The following is an 18,504-nucleotide window of genomic DNA, read 5'->3' as shown; positions in this document are numbered from 1 at the left end:
CTTACTCCTTGTCGGATGTCGGATTGGACACCAGCTCTGGTATAGAGCAATACAGGCTGAATATTTTGTGGACGTGAATGTCTCGGCCTCTAAGAGGCGTATATACTATACGCCTCTTAGAGGCCGAGACATTCACAGCAGAGATACCAAGCGTCTATATCCTCACAAAGTGATACGAGCGAGCGATTGCATATTGTAAATGGTGTAGGTAACATCGAGGGAGAAGTTTGCCTTGCAGCAATTCCTTTATTACATGCTCTTTTAGAGCTATGTCGATTGATGAGTGCGGCCGAGCCTTAAAAGCTGGCGACTTATATCATACGACCAACGATTGAGTAAAACTTATCGTCGCTTCTGGACGACGATGTCCTGGAGGACGTAAAATCTGCGCTTAGTGTGTGGAGTGGATCATCGCTCCTTAAAGATCCTACGGATCCATTTTATTCCTTGATTAAGGTATTGCAAGATGTGGTATGTACCAATCTACCATCCGTTTTACCCATAAATAGAGGTCTCCGTCATTAAATTGACTTGATTTCTGGAACCAACACTGCGCCACACGACAGTGGCCTTTGCGAAGGTACAGTGTGACGTCATTGACGATTTCTCTCGTGCTAAGCACGAGACTGAAATAGTACGAGAGAGCAAATCTACCCATGCGACACCGACAATTTGTGTCAAAATGCCAAATGATAAATGGCGCATTGTACATGCTTAGAATTGTCGAAAGTGGAGTTGTCATAGCGGACACTCCCTTCCGGATCAACGCTTCAGCTGCCAGGTGTGGTTACATCAAGTTCTACAAGGTTCTTGGTTTGGTAAGCGCAGGATTCAGCAATATATCACTTCAAGATTGATATAGTCACTGACGAGGCCCCCGGCGGGGAAGGGGGGGACGCCTCTGGTGCGTGTTTTAGTATAGAAGTCTTTAACCATGCTTGCTCTCTTTCTTACAAAATTAATTTAGCACTGCCACTATACCAGCACAAACCCGAGTCCTCGAAAGGATGTTCTCCAAAACATTACGGCGGTATGTACGATGTACAGTGCACTTGACTTAGTCGATGGTTGTTACCAACTGCTCATGCGGTTAGCACCACAAGCGGTATGCTATGAAAGTGGTTGGTTATGCCACAAGGACTTTCCAACGCTCCGGCGACATTTAATCGTCTAGTGACGCAATTGTTGCGCTCTCATCGAGGTTATGCACAGACTTATCAAGTGATATTTTTGCTTATAGTCGTGCGGAGCAGGGCCCGTCGGACATGGAAAACCATTCAGACCATTTGCGAGCAGTGATCGACTGTATGCGTACAAATAAATTGTATGGCAAATTTAAATGCATTGTGGCGAGGAAGAGATTCTCTTGTTAGGGTGCTTCATTGGGAAGTGAGGCCTAAGAGCGAATTCCGCCAAGGTAAAAGCCATAGTTGATTTTCCGGTTCCTAAGAACCAAAAGAATTTGCGTAAGTGGTTGGGTCTCGCCAATTATTTACACATATATAGCGAAAATTACGCTGATATGGCTAGGCCATTATCTAATCTTTTAATAAGGATACTGTTTGATGCTGGACTAGCATCGAGCATAATGCATTTAAAGCAGGTAAGATAGTCTTATCCATGCCCCAATTCTGGCACTGCCAAACCCAAATTGGCCATTCAGTGTCGTCTGTGACGCATCAGATTTTGCCATTGGCAGTGCTCTTTTACAAACATATAATGAAGGGCATGAACATGTAATTCGAGTCTAGACAGCTTAAAGCTGCGAAAAGTAATTACCCAGTCATGACGAAGAGTTAATTGTAATGGAGGAAGTTCGTGTCAAATTTAGAGTTTATCAGCTAGGCTCTAAGCCGTTTGTAATATATATTTGATCACGCGTCATTACGCACTGCGACTAAGTCGCCTCACCTCTCACAGAGATCGATGGTTTTCATTTTACGCCGAATACGATTATGAGGTGAAGTATAAGCCTGGCAGACAGAATGCTTTAGCTGATGCGTTATTACGCAGGGTGGATTATTAGCTCTCTCATTTAACGACTCTAATTTTTGCCTATCACTGAGTTAATCAGTTTGGCTTACGCCCAGTATGAGCAGTGTGTAGCTCTGCTACGAGCTCTAACGAGCCCTAAATCGGGTTTTAAATTGTCGTCACGTTTGCGTGCAAGATTCGATCGATTTTCTATCGATAACGACCATTTGCTTAATTGCAAGAATGCTGCGGATACTCCGCGCATCGTTGTTTCTCATGATGATAAAATTTGAAGTACCGAATCCAATATGAGGCGCATTATACAGCCCTTGACGATCATCTCGGTAGCAAAAAGACCTACGGCTCTGTAAACCAGACTTATCGTGGCCCAAACTTTAAAAATGGGTCAGCGCATACGGTCGCACATGCGAAACTTAGCAAAAGGTTAATTCGTCGGCGCATGTTGCTGCGCCAGTGGCGAGCCTTCACGTCCCCATAGGTTGATAAGAGTCCATCAGTCTGGATTTTGTTTTCTGTCTACCAATAGATTCAGCCGAAAACTTTGGCATAGTGGTCTTTGCTGACCGATTGAGCAAATGGTTCATTTAGCGGCTGTCCCGGACCATTGATATTGAAGGTACATCAAGGCTATTCATCGATTGCGTGTTCCGACAACACGGTTTGCCTGTAGCAATTGTCTCTGATCGTGACCTTCGTTTCACGAGTAAATTCTGAATTTCAATTTTTCGAGGGCTTGGTATCACATTGGACATGTCCACCGCGGACCATCCGTAAACCGATTGACAAATTGAACGTGTCGATTGCGTTTTGCGCAGTGCTCAGACACCAAAGCGCTGGAGCTCAATGCTCTCAGTGTGGAATTTGCGTTAAATAACTCTGTCCATGCCTCTACAGGCTACACTACCTTCTATGTCAACGGTCTTATCCACCCACGCGTTCCGTTAACGATACCACTACGTAGCTCAAGGCTTGGTAAGGGAGAATTAGCCGATAGGCTTTCTGATATCAGCCCTGTTACCGTTCAGAATCAAGTAAGCGAATTTCTCGCGACAAGTATGAGTGTCTTAAGACATGTACGTGACACGATGGCTGATAGCCAAGACAAACAGAAAGAACAAGCAGATGCCAAAGGCAGAAGCTGTAGTAATTCTTTTGCGGAGACCGAGTTTATTAAATGCTAAAATCTACCTACCTACTTGGTTTCTGCGGTTGTTAAGAACAAATTGCACCTGCACTTTATTGGACAATTTACGGTCGTGGCCAAGAAGGGCCTAGCTTACACGCTAAACCTTCCTAGCAAGCTGCGTACACAACCAGTATTCTACCTCGGCTTGATTGGGCCCTATCGGAACCGTTCCCACGTTGGCTTGGAGGCGCTTTCTCGGAAAAAGACGGCCGTGCCGCAGATTGCTGCAACATCATCAGGATGTTTAGCTGACCCTCTAAACGAAGTTGCTGACGTTCCAGCATTTAAAGACAGTTTTGGACCGCCTCAACGAGACCTTAACTCCAGCAAGGCCCTCGCGAAGAAGTTGCTCCTCGTGCTTTAGAGCGTCAAATGCTTCCGCCGAGATTTCGGCCCCCTCTTGCGCTGCATGGTGCTCGAGACCACCTTCAGTTTCACGTAGAGAAACTCATAAAGCGACGCCGTCGTACGGGCCAATATCAGTATCTGGTGAAGTGGCTTGGGAACCCCTCTTCATAAAACTCTTGGGAGTTTGAGATACCTCTTCGGCAAGATTGCTCGTACGCCGTTGACGTTTTTGAGCGCCAAACTCAGGGTCAACTTGCGTGAAACGACGCTTCATACCACTAGAAGTGAGAAAAGGTGGATCTATAGCCTCAGTGCTGCTTCGATTTATGGTTGCACGTGCAATTAAAGCACTGAAATATTGGCTAGACCTATCCTCGTTTTGTGGCATAGATGCCGAACGTAACTGGCCTTTGGTCTCAAGCTTGGCGAAGTCGAAGCGAAGATTCCGTTCCAAACGAACATCAACCACTTCCGGAGAATCTCGTATACTCCGGATGTTGCGGAGGCGGCTGGTCCGATGGACCCATTTTTCAAACGAAGCGTCGTTTGCGCTTTTTGATTCGTTTGGAAACAGAACGATCGGAAATTCCCTCATTGAGGTCACCGAAGCCCCATGGGCCTGATCACGCAAGCGCGTCAGATACTGACCTCGTGTCTTTACCTTCGGCGTAAGGTATCGCTCATGAAGGGCGTCGCGAGAAGGGATTTCCTCCGGCTTTATCGCCTTTGGTCCGGAGGTCCAGATGGCAATCTGCGACCTGTGATCTCTTTGAGACGCTCTTCCACACTAAGTGTAGTGAGTCGGTATTCACTGTAAGCTAGCTCTGCAGTTCGACGATGAGCTTTTTCCTCTATAAGGATTGCCCGCTCTTGCTCTTCATCAAGCAAATTCGTGATGGTATTGGACTCAGGGTCCGGCGTCCGGTGCAATGTCGCTAAACGGATTTGAAGCCCGACGAGACTCGTCTACACGCCGAGGCGTATATGAGCGAGGCTGTTCTGCCTCATCGTCTGATGGAGTGTGACACATATAGTTCACCTGCACCTCATCGTCGGGGGAGTAGATAAAATCGGTGACTCAAGCTTTGTTGTCATTAGACAAAGGAATGCGAAACACAACCAAACGGTTATTTGCTTATATTCCAACCTCAAAGAGGAATTAAAGCGAATGTTGCCACTAAGTGTCAACAGTCTTATCGGGGAGGGTGTAATGGGGCACATATCGGTTGGTGAAGCGTTGTTGTGGTACATATACGTTATGGGTAAAATACTTTTTTGCTCATATTAAAATAGGTAATTGCTAAAATCCCATTTATTATGGGTAACATATGTGGCAGCCGCCAGATATAAATCTAGCGGCCGGAATCTGTTTTATATTAGTTTGAAAAGGTTTTCGAATTTTAATAAGTATACAAAGTTCAGTTTCCTTTTGATATTAAGGCATCTTTTGCCTTCCCAAGGCTTGCGCATTGATCTGTGAGAGAAAGAATACTTTCTAAGGTATAAACTCTTGGGCACTAGTTGCCACTTGGTTCTACGAACCCCTGAATCCTTTGAACTAGGATTCACTAAGCTTTAAGAGCTTGTACGACTCATAGAGTTGTAAACCTATTAGTTCTATAGACCTAAGTGACTCTTTCAGTCAATAAGTCTTCCTCTCTACCTTACGGAGCAAAGTAGCTCCTTCACAAAGGTCGTATCGTGGTCAAAGTTGTCATTCGGCTAGACGTTTTTCACCTTCCCCGTTCCCTCACCAGATCGACGATCGACTCACAGTCGGCGTCATCATCTGTCTCCTTAGACGGATGAGGGTATGTGATTTGTCCTGGATCAACATACCGTTTCAGTCGATCCACGTAAAATACGGGATGCGTCTTTATATACGGGGAAAGGGTGAGCCTATCATTTAGGTCTCTCCTCTGCTCCAAAACTATAACAATGTTTTGTTATTCACAACTACATCCTATGAAAGACCTCTCGGCGGTTGCATAGGCGAGTTATATGCAGAAAGCGTGAGCGAAGCTCATCGCTTTGTGTATGAGAGATTAGCCATCACACGAAACTCCGTAACGGGATGGCAAGCGCACACATAAACAAAAATAATATGCTGACCGAAATGGTCGCAATAAAACCAAAGAAAAACAATGCACGCTTTATTGTTGGAGATAAAATACTATGAAATACTGCTACTCTACCTCAAGATGCAATTTCCGTACTACCCGAGGTACTACGAAATTATTGCCGCATTTCATATGGCCGTTTACGCTGGTCAAAGAGGTTCATCCCTTGCAGTGACTCCATACTGACACTCTTAGGTGTCGTGAATATTGCTAAGCCGGCAGAGTCACCAGCGCAAGTTTCCGTCTCAGACATGATACCTCCACGGGTCATCCTCATATTGACGAAACTGTGTCCCTCTTTCGCCCCGAGCGTAGTGAGGGGCCTCTTCCACTAAGACTCGGGCTGCGCATCAAATGAGAGTGGCGTCCGAGGATCGTGGATTCCGCTAAAATAGAATGGTATTTCACCGTACTGGCGTGGACATTGGTATGATGGCGAACTCTCCGAAAGGCAATTGTTTGCTTCATTCCTTAGGAGTCGCTACTGTCCGCAGTACAGCGGCCACGACTCGATTGGCAGGTTCTGTTTGGCAATCGGTCTGGGGATGATCGGCTGTAGACATATGGAGCTTGCTACCGAGCAGCTCAAACACATGACGCCAAAAACCAGACGTAAAATGCGGATCCTGGTCCAGGAATATGGACTCGGGCATTCCGTAAAGTCGGTATACATGACCCAGGAACAAGAGAGCTGCTTCCTTGCCTGTGACTATAATTTTACATGGTGCTAAACGCACCGTTTTGGTCAGTCTGTCTACAAAAGACGGCGAGCCCCGTCCGACCCTTGCGGTCGGGCGGCATTCCAAACATGAAGTCCAGACTTACCAATTCCCAACAATCCTTTGGATTCGGTTGCGGCTTTAATAGCGCACTGCTGAGCGGTGTTGGCTTAATGCGCTGAAACTATTCGCAGGAGCGAATACAGTTGGCCACCCATCGATATAGGTGTGGCCATCAAAAATTCTCTGACACTCGTAAGAATGTCTTGTGACGGCCCGGCTGACCACTCGATGGTACATCATGGAGCTCGTGAAGTATTTTCAGCTTCAGATCTGTGTCATGAGGGACATAGATTCTCAAGGGATCAAAATGTCACAGCTAATGCCATTAAAGGCCATCGCTGTAGCTGAAGCGACTTAGCTTTGCCTTCAGGTGCGACGGAAGGGGAAATTTTCGTCCACCGAAGTGATCTGACAGCAGGCGACGATGTCCGTCCTGACTGTATCTCTCCTATTATTCTGAGACCAACGAGCTCTTCACGTAGTAGGAATTCATGGCTGCCAACGTTGATGAATCAACTTGTGCCTTTGCACGAGACACACTTTTTTGGTGTCTTGCCTCGAAGTTTATAACGCGTCAGCCAAAATATTCGATAACCCGGCTTTTATTTAACTCTGAAATTTACTTCAGAAAAGGATGTAAGCCATCGTGTCATCCCATGCGAGAAGTGCGGGGAGTTTATTGCGGTCCCCAGTGATGTGTAATCCGTATAATCTGCAAATGGTTCTGTTCCCAACAGGTGCACTTAAAAAATTAACAAGAGCATACTTAATTGAAAGTAGCTCCCGCCATGCACCAGGTAAATTTGTTTCGCAGCTTTCACAAGCCGGGACTGGTAAGAGATGACACGGTTAACGTTGTTATCCTTTTGTATTAGCGCGCTGCCAATTGCAAAATTGCTTGCATCGCAGTCGACGCTCGAGGACTTATCCATATCTGGCGATGCCAACACCGGTGCCTCTACAAGAGATTGCGTCGCTGATGTAAACGCATCTACTTTCTCTTTTGACCAAATCCATTCTTCAACGTCATAAGGAGATTTAGACAAGGGATTAGTCCGCTCTGCATAATTCTTGCTGAACTTATTATGCAAGTTATTAGCGAGCCCAAAGGATTGGCGCCGATCCTTCACATGTCGTGGGATTGGCCATTTTCTTACAGATTTCACCTTTTCTGGATCCGCACGTATATCATGTGTACCTACAATGCAGCGCAGCCCAGGTATCTCGGCACACCTATCAAGCACTTTTCCGAGTTGACATAGAATTGGGGTTCACCCAGAGTCTGCAACACAGTGTCCAAATGACGCTTGTGAGACTCTATTGAGCTCAGCCCGTCCTCGGCCCTACTATGCATGAATACATCGTTAAAAGTAACGAGGCGCGTAGGCACGGTGCTGACGCATAACGCGAGCCACCACTCGGTCGAATGCCGCTGGCGCATTATTTAAACCTTAGGGCATCACAAGCCACTCCAAAAGCATACCGCTTGGGGTGCTTACTGCCGTTTTGGCTACATCGGAATCTCTCATGAGTACCTGATAGTAGCCATCTCTTAAGTCCAACGCGGAAAAGGTAGTTGACTTTCCCATGAGTTCAACATAACAGGTTTCCGCGGTATGGCGCTTGCGCTGGTATGGTGGCCGTGTTTAGCTTATTGTAAGCGTGGACCAAGCGCCATCTACCTGTGGTTTACGCACAGATAAGGTCGGGCTGCATTGAGGCGACTTGCTCTCACGCACATGTCCCGCCTTGACTCGTTTGTCAAATAAATCATCGATATGATCGACTTGTTCCTTCGGCAACGGCCATTGCCTGGTCACACAATACTTGATGCCAGATTCCAGGTCAATCTCGTGACTGATGCCTTTATTGGCCGGAAGGCGGCTCAGCACCTGTTCTGTGAGCAGATCACAGTGTTTCGACAGAACTTTATAAATCGGGCTATCCTTCAAGGTAGCCTTGAGCAGCGAACCGTTTTTTCTTGTCGGTTTCCAAGACACTCTCGTCCAATTTGGACGACAAGCAGCAGTTAATCAAGTTCTTTTCTTGAACTGGTGCGACAACCACGTGGATCTTTCTAAAGTTTGGACAGGAACAGATCCCACGGCATCTCCGAGATAATTACTATCTCCTCGGCAGATCCGAAGACGTGCTGAATCACCCCAACTTAGGATGCTCCGCCATCTTGTATTCGACGGCCTCGAACATCTCGCTCGAAGGTCCATCCTCTTGGACTGGGACTATTTAAAAAATCGCTCGTTTTGACGTGTCTTTGATCTTCTTTATTTGTTGAATGCTCGTTTCCGAGTCACCACAGCCTTTGACCTGAAAGCGGTTGCCGTTGCTCTCTCGGCTAATGCACCCCTTCCAACCGCATCAGACGCTAGGCTCTGTGCCGTTTCTTGGATGCTTGACCTTCTATCAGCTCGCTATCACTGCCACAGGTGTACGGCTCCGCGTAGGACCATCAGACGCAATTGTGAAAGACGTCAAGACAGTCGTGTTTGTCGTGCAGCAGTGGAATGCGCTTGCTCTCGAGACCGAAGGACCCTGGTGCTCGACGTGAATGACTTCTTGTTATCGTCCAGTTCACTAAAACAGTGTGTATCCCCTGACTTCCTATCGGGACATTTTCAACTAAACCAGGCTCTGGTCTCTGGGTAGGACCTGGTGACGTACACATCGAGTCAACGCACTCCTAACTGTGTTAAGTATGACTTAAGTTGCATAGGCCTCTCGCAAGAGCACATCTCTTCCGGTGTCCTGCGCAAAGTTAGCAACTGTGCGTGTACGCCAGTCCATCCATGCCAACCATTGCTGCCTAGGATGAGGTCACATGAACTTTCCATACATAGCATTAAGAATTCCTGTACAGGATAAATCGCTTAAGCTGAAGGCGGATAAATCGATTCAGCTGAAGGCGAGTTTAACTTGAACTCCCTCAGATTTACGAGCGCACCGTTTTCTAACGGAACGGACGCCTCGTCTTGCTTGCAATCCTGGCAAAATGACTGCGGTCTCTTAAGAGCCGCGAATTTCACGAATTTTAATATCCACAGAATTCACGAGAAGGGTCATCACATAATCATAGCGTCGAACTTGGCGCTATAGACCAGCAGGGGTTGACGTCCGAACTTTCGAAATCTCAGGGACTATGATACCCATTTGTTCGATAACTCTAAACTTAGGGGTAGCCTCAGAGCCCGCGCCAGTAGGGCACCCCGCTTCTACTGTGCTCCTGCCTCTCGAGCAGCCAGTGACTAGTGATTTTTGAAATAGTCCCAGTCCAAGAGGATGGACCTTCGAGCGAGATGTTCGAGGCCGTCTAATACAAGATGGCGGAGCATCCTCAGTTGGGGTGATTCAGCACGTCTTCGGATCTGCCGAGGAGATAGTAATTATCTCGGAGATGCCGTGGGATCTGTTCCTGTCCAAACTTTAGAAAGATCCACGTGGTTGTCGCACCAGTTCAAGAAAAGAACTTGATTAACTGCTGCTTGTCGTCCAAATTGGACGAGAGTGTCTTGGAAACCGACAAGAAGAAACGGTTCGCTGCTCAAGGCTACCTTGAAGGATAGCCCGATTTATAAAGTTCTGTCGAAACACCGTGATCTGCTCACAGAACAGGTGCTGAGCCGCCTTCCGGCCAATAAAGGTATCAGTCACGAGATTGACCTGGAATCTGGCATCAAGTATTGTGTGACCAGGCAATGGCCGTTGCCTAAGGAACAAGTCGATCATATCGATGATTTATTTGATAAACGAGTCAAGGCGGGACATGTGCGTGAGAGCAAGTCGCCTCAATGCAGCCCGACCTTATCTGTGCGTAAACCACAGGTAGATGGCGCTTGGTCCACGCTTACAATAAGCTAAACACGGCCACCATACCGGCGCAAGCGCCATACCGCGGAAACCTGTTATGTTGAACTCCATGGGAAAGTCAACTACCTTTTCCGCGTTGGACTTAAGAGATGGCTACTATCAGGTACTCATGAGAGAGTCCGATCTAGCCAAAACGGCAGTAAGCACCCCAAGCGGTATGCTTTTGGAGTGGCTTGTGATGCCCTAAGGTTTAAATAATGCGCCAGCGGCATTCGACCGAGTGGTGGCTCACGTTATGCGTCAGCACCGTGCCTACGCGCCTCGTTACTTTTAACGATGTATTCATGCATAGTAGGGCCGAGGACGGGCTGAGCTCAATAGAGTCTCACAAGCGTCATTTGGACACTGTGTTGCAGACTCTGGGTGAAGCCCAATTCTATGTCAACTCGGAAAAGTGCTTCACAGGTGTTCCGAGATACCTGGGCTACGCTGCATTGTAGGTACACATGATATACGTGCGGATCCACAAAGGTGAAATCTGTAAGAAAATGGCCAATCCCACGACATGTGAAGGATCGGCGCCAATCCTTTGGGCTCGCTAATAACTTGCATAATAAGTTCAGCAAGAATTATGCAGAGCGGACTAATCCCTTGTCTGAATCTCCTTATGACGTTGAGGAATGGATTTGGTCAAAAGAGAAAGTAGATGCGTTCACATCAGTGACGCAATCTCTTGTAGAGGCACCGGTGTTGGCATCGCCAGATATGGATAAGTCCTCGATGCGTCGACTGCGATGCAAGCAATTTTGCAATTGGCAGCGCGCTAATACAAAAGGATAACAACGGCGTTAACCGTGTCATCTCTTACCAGTCCCGGCTTGTGAAAGCTGCGAAACAAATTTACCTGGTGCATGGCGGGAGCTACTTTCAATTAAGTATGCTCTTGTTAAATTTTAAGTGCACCTGTTGGGAACAGAACCATTTGTAGATTATACGGATTACACATCACTGGGGACCGCAATAAACTCCCCGCACTTCTTGCATGGGATGACACGATGGCTTACATCCTTTTCTGAAGTAAATTTCAGAGTTGAATAAAAGCCGGGTTATCGAATATTTTGGCTGACGCGTTATAAACTTCGAGGCAAGACACCAAAAAAGTGTGTCTCGTGCAAAGGCACAACTTGATTCATCAACGTTGGCAGCCATGACTTCCTACTTCGTGAAGAGCTCGTTGGCCTCCGAATTATAGGAGAGATACAGTCAGGACGGACATCGTCGCCTGCTGTCAGATCACTTCGGTGGACGAAAATTTCCCCTTCCGTCGCACCTGAAGGCAAAGCTAAGTCGCTTCAGCTACAGCGATGACCTTTTATGGCATCAGCTGTGACATTGTGATCCCTTGAGAATTTATGTCCCTCATGACACAGATCTGAAGCTGAAAATACTTCACGAGCTCCATGATGCACCATCAAGTGGTCAGCCAGGCCGTCACAAGACATTCTTACGAGTGTCAGAGAATTTTTGATGGCCACACCTATATCGATGGGTGGCCAACTGTATTCGCTCCTGCGAATAGTTTCAGCGCATTAAGCCAACACCGCTCAGCAGTGCGCTATAAAGCCGCAACCGAATCCAACGGATTGTTGAAAATTGGTAAGTCTGGACTTCATGTTTGGAATGCCGCCCGACCGCAAGGGTCGGACGGGGCTCACCGTCTTTAGTAGACAGACTGACCAGAACGGTGCGTTTAGCACCATGTAAAATTTTAGTCACAGGCAAGGAAGCAGCTTTCTTGTTCCTGGGTCATGTATACCGACTTTACGGAATGCCCGAGTCCATGATAATTATAACTGCACCAAGCATACCACAGTTGACCGCTCATACACCAGCATTTTCTCAGTCAAATTTGGCAGGTCGTACCAATTATTTCTCACCGGGGCTTGCCAGGTAGTTGCAAAAGCTCAATCTAACTAATTTGCTGCAACTCATGTTGCCAAAACCTGATGACGCTGACGGGCTACGGGCATTTCGGCTTACACAACATAGCTACACGTACACAGTAGCCGCCCGTACCGAGACCAGCAGACTCGACCAATAGTGTCATACGGATTCTCTGCGACTGTGGATAGTTGCTAATTCGGTGCCGCTGGACGGCCTACAGTCAGATCACAGAGATGTCTTGATTGAATTAAGAGACCAAAAGCACTGAATGATAGTGATCAAGCAGCCCCAAGAATACTCTACGCGTGTGAGCAAAATCGCGACTTTATCGTTGGTAATTGTTGGCATTTACGGATGGTATGGAGGTATACTCGATGGATAGTGCAGCTACGTCGGAGCTATGAAAACAAGCTGAAGACGGAAATCGTAAGTGGCATTGGCCGAGTAAAACGGAATGATTGCCACGCAAGAACTAACACATATCGTCGCAAACGTCAGAGATAGTATTACAAGTTAAACCAACTTCAGGCACTCCAAGTTACACTCGAGGCAGATTGTCGGACCTTCTCTGACTACGAGCCTATAACGGTCAGATGCAACGACATTACGCGCAAACTTGCGAACCGAGAACAAGAGCATATTCGGTACAAAACACTTCGACTCTTTCAGTCGCATGCGTGGCGTCCCGGGCAAACTACGCGGGCCTTTTTCAAAACAAATCTTGTTAAAATTCGCCGACAATACAATAACGACACTCCGATGCGCAGATGGACGGGCTGTGACTACAGCTCAGGAAAAGGCGGTTACACATGGCCGCAGCCTGGGAACCAAGGTTTCGTTGGGGCTGACCCAAGTGGAAGATATCATCGAATCGATGCCAGAGGCAGGGAAGATGCCGACGGAGTTGTTTGATGGCAATATAATTATTACGGAGTAACTGTAGCCCAGGCGACTCAAGCGTGTAAGTTGGGAAAAGCTTGTGGTCCGGATCAACTGGGCTACAATTTTTATCGAGATTACATTGATGAAGTGACTCCAATCCTAACAATACTTTATCGACAATGGTGCGCGCAACCAAGCTTTCCGGTATAGTTCACTGAGGCCAACATCTTTTGCCTGAAAAAACTGGGATTCGGAGAATTTATCATTATGCAGTATGGGTAGGCTGTAATTAGACAGGTGCATGATCACTTAGTGGCTTCTATGCCAACTCGGTACAATTATGTACCTGATCAGGAGCCTAGGTCCACCCTTTTATCTTGATAGGTTAATATAGTTAATATATGAGGTCAAAAAGGAAGAAATCTTCTTTTTTGGACCAAAAATTTGGTAAAGGCCATGGAGAACACGGCTAACACAGCAACAGCGAGCTGGTTTGAATATATCCAACTCGATGAAAGAGACAAGTATGGGATCTCACCTGCATCTTGTCTATAGATTTTGCTTTCCCACTTGGGACAAGCTAAAACAGCAGTTTTATCGTGTGGCTGTTCTGCCTTAGTTGGCTTACCGCGTCCGTTCACAATTTTATCTTTTCAGTCAGGACTGGAAAAACCTAGCGGACTATGATCAAAAGTTGCGAATGTTTGCAGCTTGACCAATAACCTAGGAGGTGGGAATAAACAAGACCTAGCTCCAAAGATCTATACCAAACTGCACGGGGCGTAAAAACAAGCCTGCCTTGGTAGCCACGGAGGTGACAGTTGCGGGCTTTGAAAATTAGGGTTATTTTTAATTGATTCATGAGCGTCTTGCAATTCTGCTCGACATCGTTCTCTTAAAGAGAGTCAGCGATCAATTGGGGCATAAAGCGCATCAAGGTACTTCGGTCACTGTTCACTTAGCGTCTGCGTCACGTGTCATATCACTTTATTAAAGTTCCATGGAACTTAGTTATACAGTTTCGGACTTTGACAGTATGAAACGCTCCCTTATCCTCCATTTGGTTTCAATATATAAACTCATTCTTGGTATATCATGGCTTAAACGCCATGAGCCATGTTTTGAGTGGAAGTCCAAGGCCTTTAATGCAACGTGCAATGCTCCTAACAATGCTTTGGTGAGTCATGAACCCACCCGTGCTAGGAAGTAAAGGCGCTATCGGTGCGAGCCACTTGCGGAGACCGTTAGTGTGCTGGACATTGGAATGTCCGACGCATTTCTTAGATCCAATGTTGAAACATAAGCCTCGAGCGTGGCTCATTGACCGTTACTGAACAGTATGTTCTCCGTTGAGCGATTCTAGTTGTGAGAAAAAAATCTCTGAATAATGAAGGCCGAGTCATGAAGGATGGGATTTCTTGGATACACGTGGAGTGGCAATTTTAAATCCGCAGAGTGAGGTCGACCGAGATGGAACCATACTGACTGTCGGTAGTGACACTTTTGGTGATAGCACATTCCAGATAAGACACGTTAAATGTATGTGTATTGTTTTGTAGTGACACGTAATTGTTCACTATATGTTAGATTTCCGGGTTGGACACCAGCACTCGTATAGAGCAAAGTAAAATGCGAACTTAGGAACATCGACGTTCCGGCCTCTATAACTGTAAGACCTCGACATCGCTACACAAACAAAAGTCGAGTACTCTAAGACGCGAAGCGTTTGCAGCATCACAGAGTAATACTTACGAACGCCTATGTGTACTCGTCAATGTTATGACTGATAGCGAAGAGGGTAATGTTAGCCTTGAGGCTGTTCCATCGTTGCATTTTCTCTTTGAGCTAGACGAATTGTCTGTTGATGAGTTCGGTCAGGCTTCAATGGCTGGCTTATCTGATACGGCGTTCAGTCGATCATATACTGATTTAAACTTATTATCGCTTCTTGATGGAGCCGTCACTAAGGACACAAAAGTAGCACTTAATATGCATAACGGATTATCGATCCTTAGAGATCCTTATAGACCCTTTCGATCCGTTCTTTTTTTTGAATAAGGAACTCCAAGACGTAGAACATCAAAATACACCTCTGTTCACCTCTTGGTGGAGGTGTTAGCTACAAAATTGACCTGAATTCCGGGACCTGATACTGTGTATCACGACAATGGCCTTTAGCAAAGGAATAGTGTGACGTTGTCGACGATTTCTTTCGTGCTAATGACGCATTGTGCATGATTTTAATAAAATTAATTCGGCTACTACTTTAGCACAAACGCCAATTCCAAGAAAGGATATTCTTAAGGACAATTTGGTGAGATGTACGATGTACAGAGGTTTAGTCGAGCGCTATCGTCAACTGATCATAATATCTCGCTTGCAGCATTTAGCACCCTAAGTGGTGTGGTAATTTATACCCATTGGCATTCTTACGCCCCGATTGCTTTCTATGTCAAGCAGCTGTTCCGCCCTCATACAGGTTATACACAGAGATATTTTGAGGACATATTGTTCATAGTCGTGCGGACCACGGTCGGTCAAATGTGGACAACTTATGCGAGTAATGCTGAGTCCATGCGCACAAATAAGTTAGATGCCAACGCATCTTAATGTATTTAAGGATACTATATACTCCCGCATATGACCCGCAGCTAAACGATGGGCAAATTACTTGTCGATTGCATATACTTGCCCACGAGGCTACTTCTTCATGACACAGTATTCGAACCTGGTATCAGGTCGATTTCGCGTCGAGCGCCTTTATCCAAAGGCAACTCTTACGGTAAAGAATCAAAGAGCACATCCTTGAATTTGATCAAATCCTTAAAATTAGGGATTTGTCTTTAACGACTCCCAGGATTAAAACGTTAAACGTTCTATCCTAGCCTTTAAATTGTGGACACTTTCGTCCATCGATGAGCTGCTGAAAACCCGTCCATTCTCAGGAAATACTATTGCCGACCGAATATCAGCCACGTACTTGTCATCTGTGACAAGTACCCAGATCTGATTGACTTTGCCACTACGCAGATCACGCATATACCGTATCGGCTCGAGCGTTGGCAATCAACTATCTCCGAAATTAACTTCGGAGGCGCTATAAGATCAAGTATATAAGCGCCTACACTATGATCCGTTGTTTACTAAGTCATTCAATGTCTCAACTTCTTATCCAAAGCTATCTCGGGACTTATTCCCTCAAGTTTATGGGACTCCTTCCCCTATTTTTGGGAAGAGGTAATCTCCTCAACTGCTTCTAGCTGTGGTTGCGCAACCACAATGAGATCCTCTAAGACGAACTCTCCAGCCGATTTAGGACTTTCGCACTGTCTCTTTATAGACAGGCGTTTCACATTATTTTCGATGTTGCTTTCTATGCAAGCATTCTTGTTTCGTTCCACTCAGCTTATTCGAGTCGTCAAACTTCGACGATGCCTGTGCTTGAGCACAGCTGTCGAATTTAACTCCACAGTGTGATGGGTTGCTGGTCGCCACACTGAGGTCTTGTGCAGTCATGCTAACAATAGTGCCACAAGTGAGGTCATTGCACTCAATCGTAAGACATCCATACGCTTGTGGACGCTCCAAGACGTTCGTCGGATAGTCATCTGATGAACGCGAGACAGGCGTCATCACGGCTTGATGCTGCCAGTTATGCATGACTCATACTCCTTGAACAATAATAATTCAAGGATGACATCCAATATGTCGTTTAAATCCAGTGCGATGAAATCATTATCGTACTGTGTATGTATTGGATACCAACTTCACGTTTGTTAACTGTTACAGATGCGTCTGTTCCCAGGCCCTAGATCTTCTAGGATAACTATTTGGTATGGCTAGCGTAAGCATAGGTAGAAGACGACAGCCTTTTCAACATTTTACATATAGATGCTTCTGATTCAATTATTATTAAAGAGTAAAATTATGAGACCAGACTAAAGCTTGTGTCACAGAGATCGCTTAAACTAGCATCTCTAGTTAAAGCAGGAATAGGTGGGTCTTGACGGGACCATCCGCAAGAGCCTCGATGGATACAACAATCTGTGTTTTTTCATCAACTGACTCACGATACAATTCACGAGGTATCGTGTGCGCTGGGGAATAGCTTGAAGCCCACGCTTGCCCTGTTTCAAATACAGGACCTCTGTTCAAGCCCTGGTTTCGGTACGTAGCGGCTCAAAGGTTTATCTAAGCCGGGTCTTAAAGACGTCATACGACCCAAACACAAATTGGTCGTGAAGCTCGAGCCCTAAGGCTTAAGATTTAGCACGTCTGGTCAAGTTGGACATTCAAACTTCACTTTCATCCCATCGTTATCGGTGCGGCGAGCTTCAGTGGCGTCTAATTCGACGATTCATCTAAGCGACTAGTCACCTTTGACTGTCTTGAACTTAGAAATTTCGATCTTTCAGCTCTCCGTAGCGTTGGTCCGCTAGCGGCATGTAAATGCTGCTGTCTCAACAGTTTTAACTGTTACGCACCCCTTTCTCTCAAAAAAATTGCGTGTTGAGAGCCTTGCTGATAAAGCAACCTTTCTCGGGCTATGTCGGGCTCACGTGTATAAAGTCGGCGATAGACGCATGTTGCTCGTTTTAGTATTAAGCGTACAGCATTGCGCCAACGGCTGGTCAGCCAACGGCGGAAGTCATACTTTCGACCGCTTTCTGTTCGACGTCACTCAAGTGAGTGAACTTTTCACGCGTTGCGTGGAAGCCTTCATGAGGGGCTTGAAAGTTTCCTCCTTCTTAATCCAACATATTCATGTTGGATGGTACGCGCGTGACCGTTGAACGGGCCACGAAGTGCTACAATTGTGACAAGGCACCTATCGCTAGTACTTCTTCAATACTAGCCAACCTGCACTGATAACAGTGAAAATGAGGTGCCTCCAAATACTTCACGTACACGACCTGCAGAGGAAGTTTTTAAGTAGCAAATAAGTCTTAGCTATAAACGGTCAATACTAAAGACCTTAGTATAGGGAAAAAGTAAAACTGTATCTTATATATTCAGTTCCTAAGTAACGATCTTCTTATCTACTGACTTTAAAATATTAATATTAAACTATAAGTGCGACCTTTGTCTACCGCTAATTTCTGCGTGCAAGCAGCTATTGGCGGGAATCATTCAAACTTAATTAACCAATTAACAGAATTATTGTTTAGTTGTTTCAAAATTTATTAAAAATAATTGAATGATAATAATTAAGAGACCCTGCTTAAGTAGAAATAATTAAATGATAACAATTTTAGAGACCTTTACAGCACTCACTCTTCCTTCTACAGCACTCACCCTCTTTTATCTGATTGGCTAAAGTATTTATCACTCCATATCACCCGCTTTTCGCTAATAACTACTCGGCTTGAAGAGATCCAATACACTTAAAATAAAGCCCACCTAAACAGCCTTCCTCTCCCACTTC

At 45.9% G+C, this 18,504-nt stretch overlaps 1 protein-coding gene across 1 annotated transcript; it reads left to right on the top strand.

Moving 5' to 3' along the window:
- Positions 1-12,870: 12,870 nt before the first annotated feature.
- CCR75_000677 (uncharacterized protein) lies at positions 12,871-13,134 on the top strand (the record flags this gene model as incomplete). Its single annotated transcript, XM_067958783.1, has 1 exon — positions 12,871-13,134. The coding sequence occupies one exon, from the start codon at positions 12,871-12,873 to the stop codon at positions 13,132-13,134; it is 264 nt and encodes an 87-aa protein (XP_067814807.1).
- Positions 13,135-18,504: the final 5,370 nt, after the last annotated feature.

This window comes from Bremia lactucae, linkage group LG1, assembly GCF_004359215.1.
Source record: "Bremia lactucae strain SF5 linkage group LG1, whole genome shotgun sequence".
NCBI lineage: Eukaryota > Oomycota > Peronosporomycetes > Peronosporales > Peronosporaceae > Bremia > Bremia lactucae.
The sequence above is the reverse complement of the archived record's forward strand: the minus strand, read 5'-3'. Positions and strand labels throughout refer to the sequence as shown.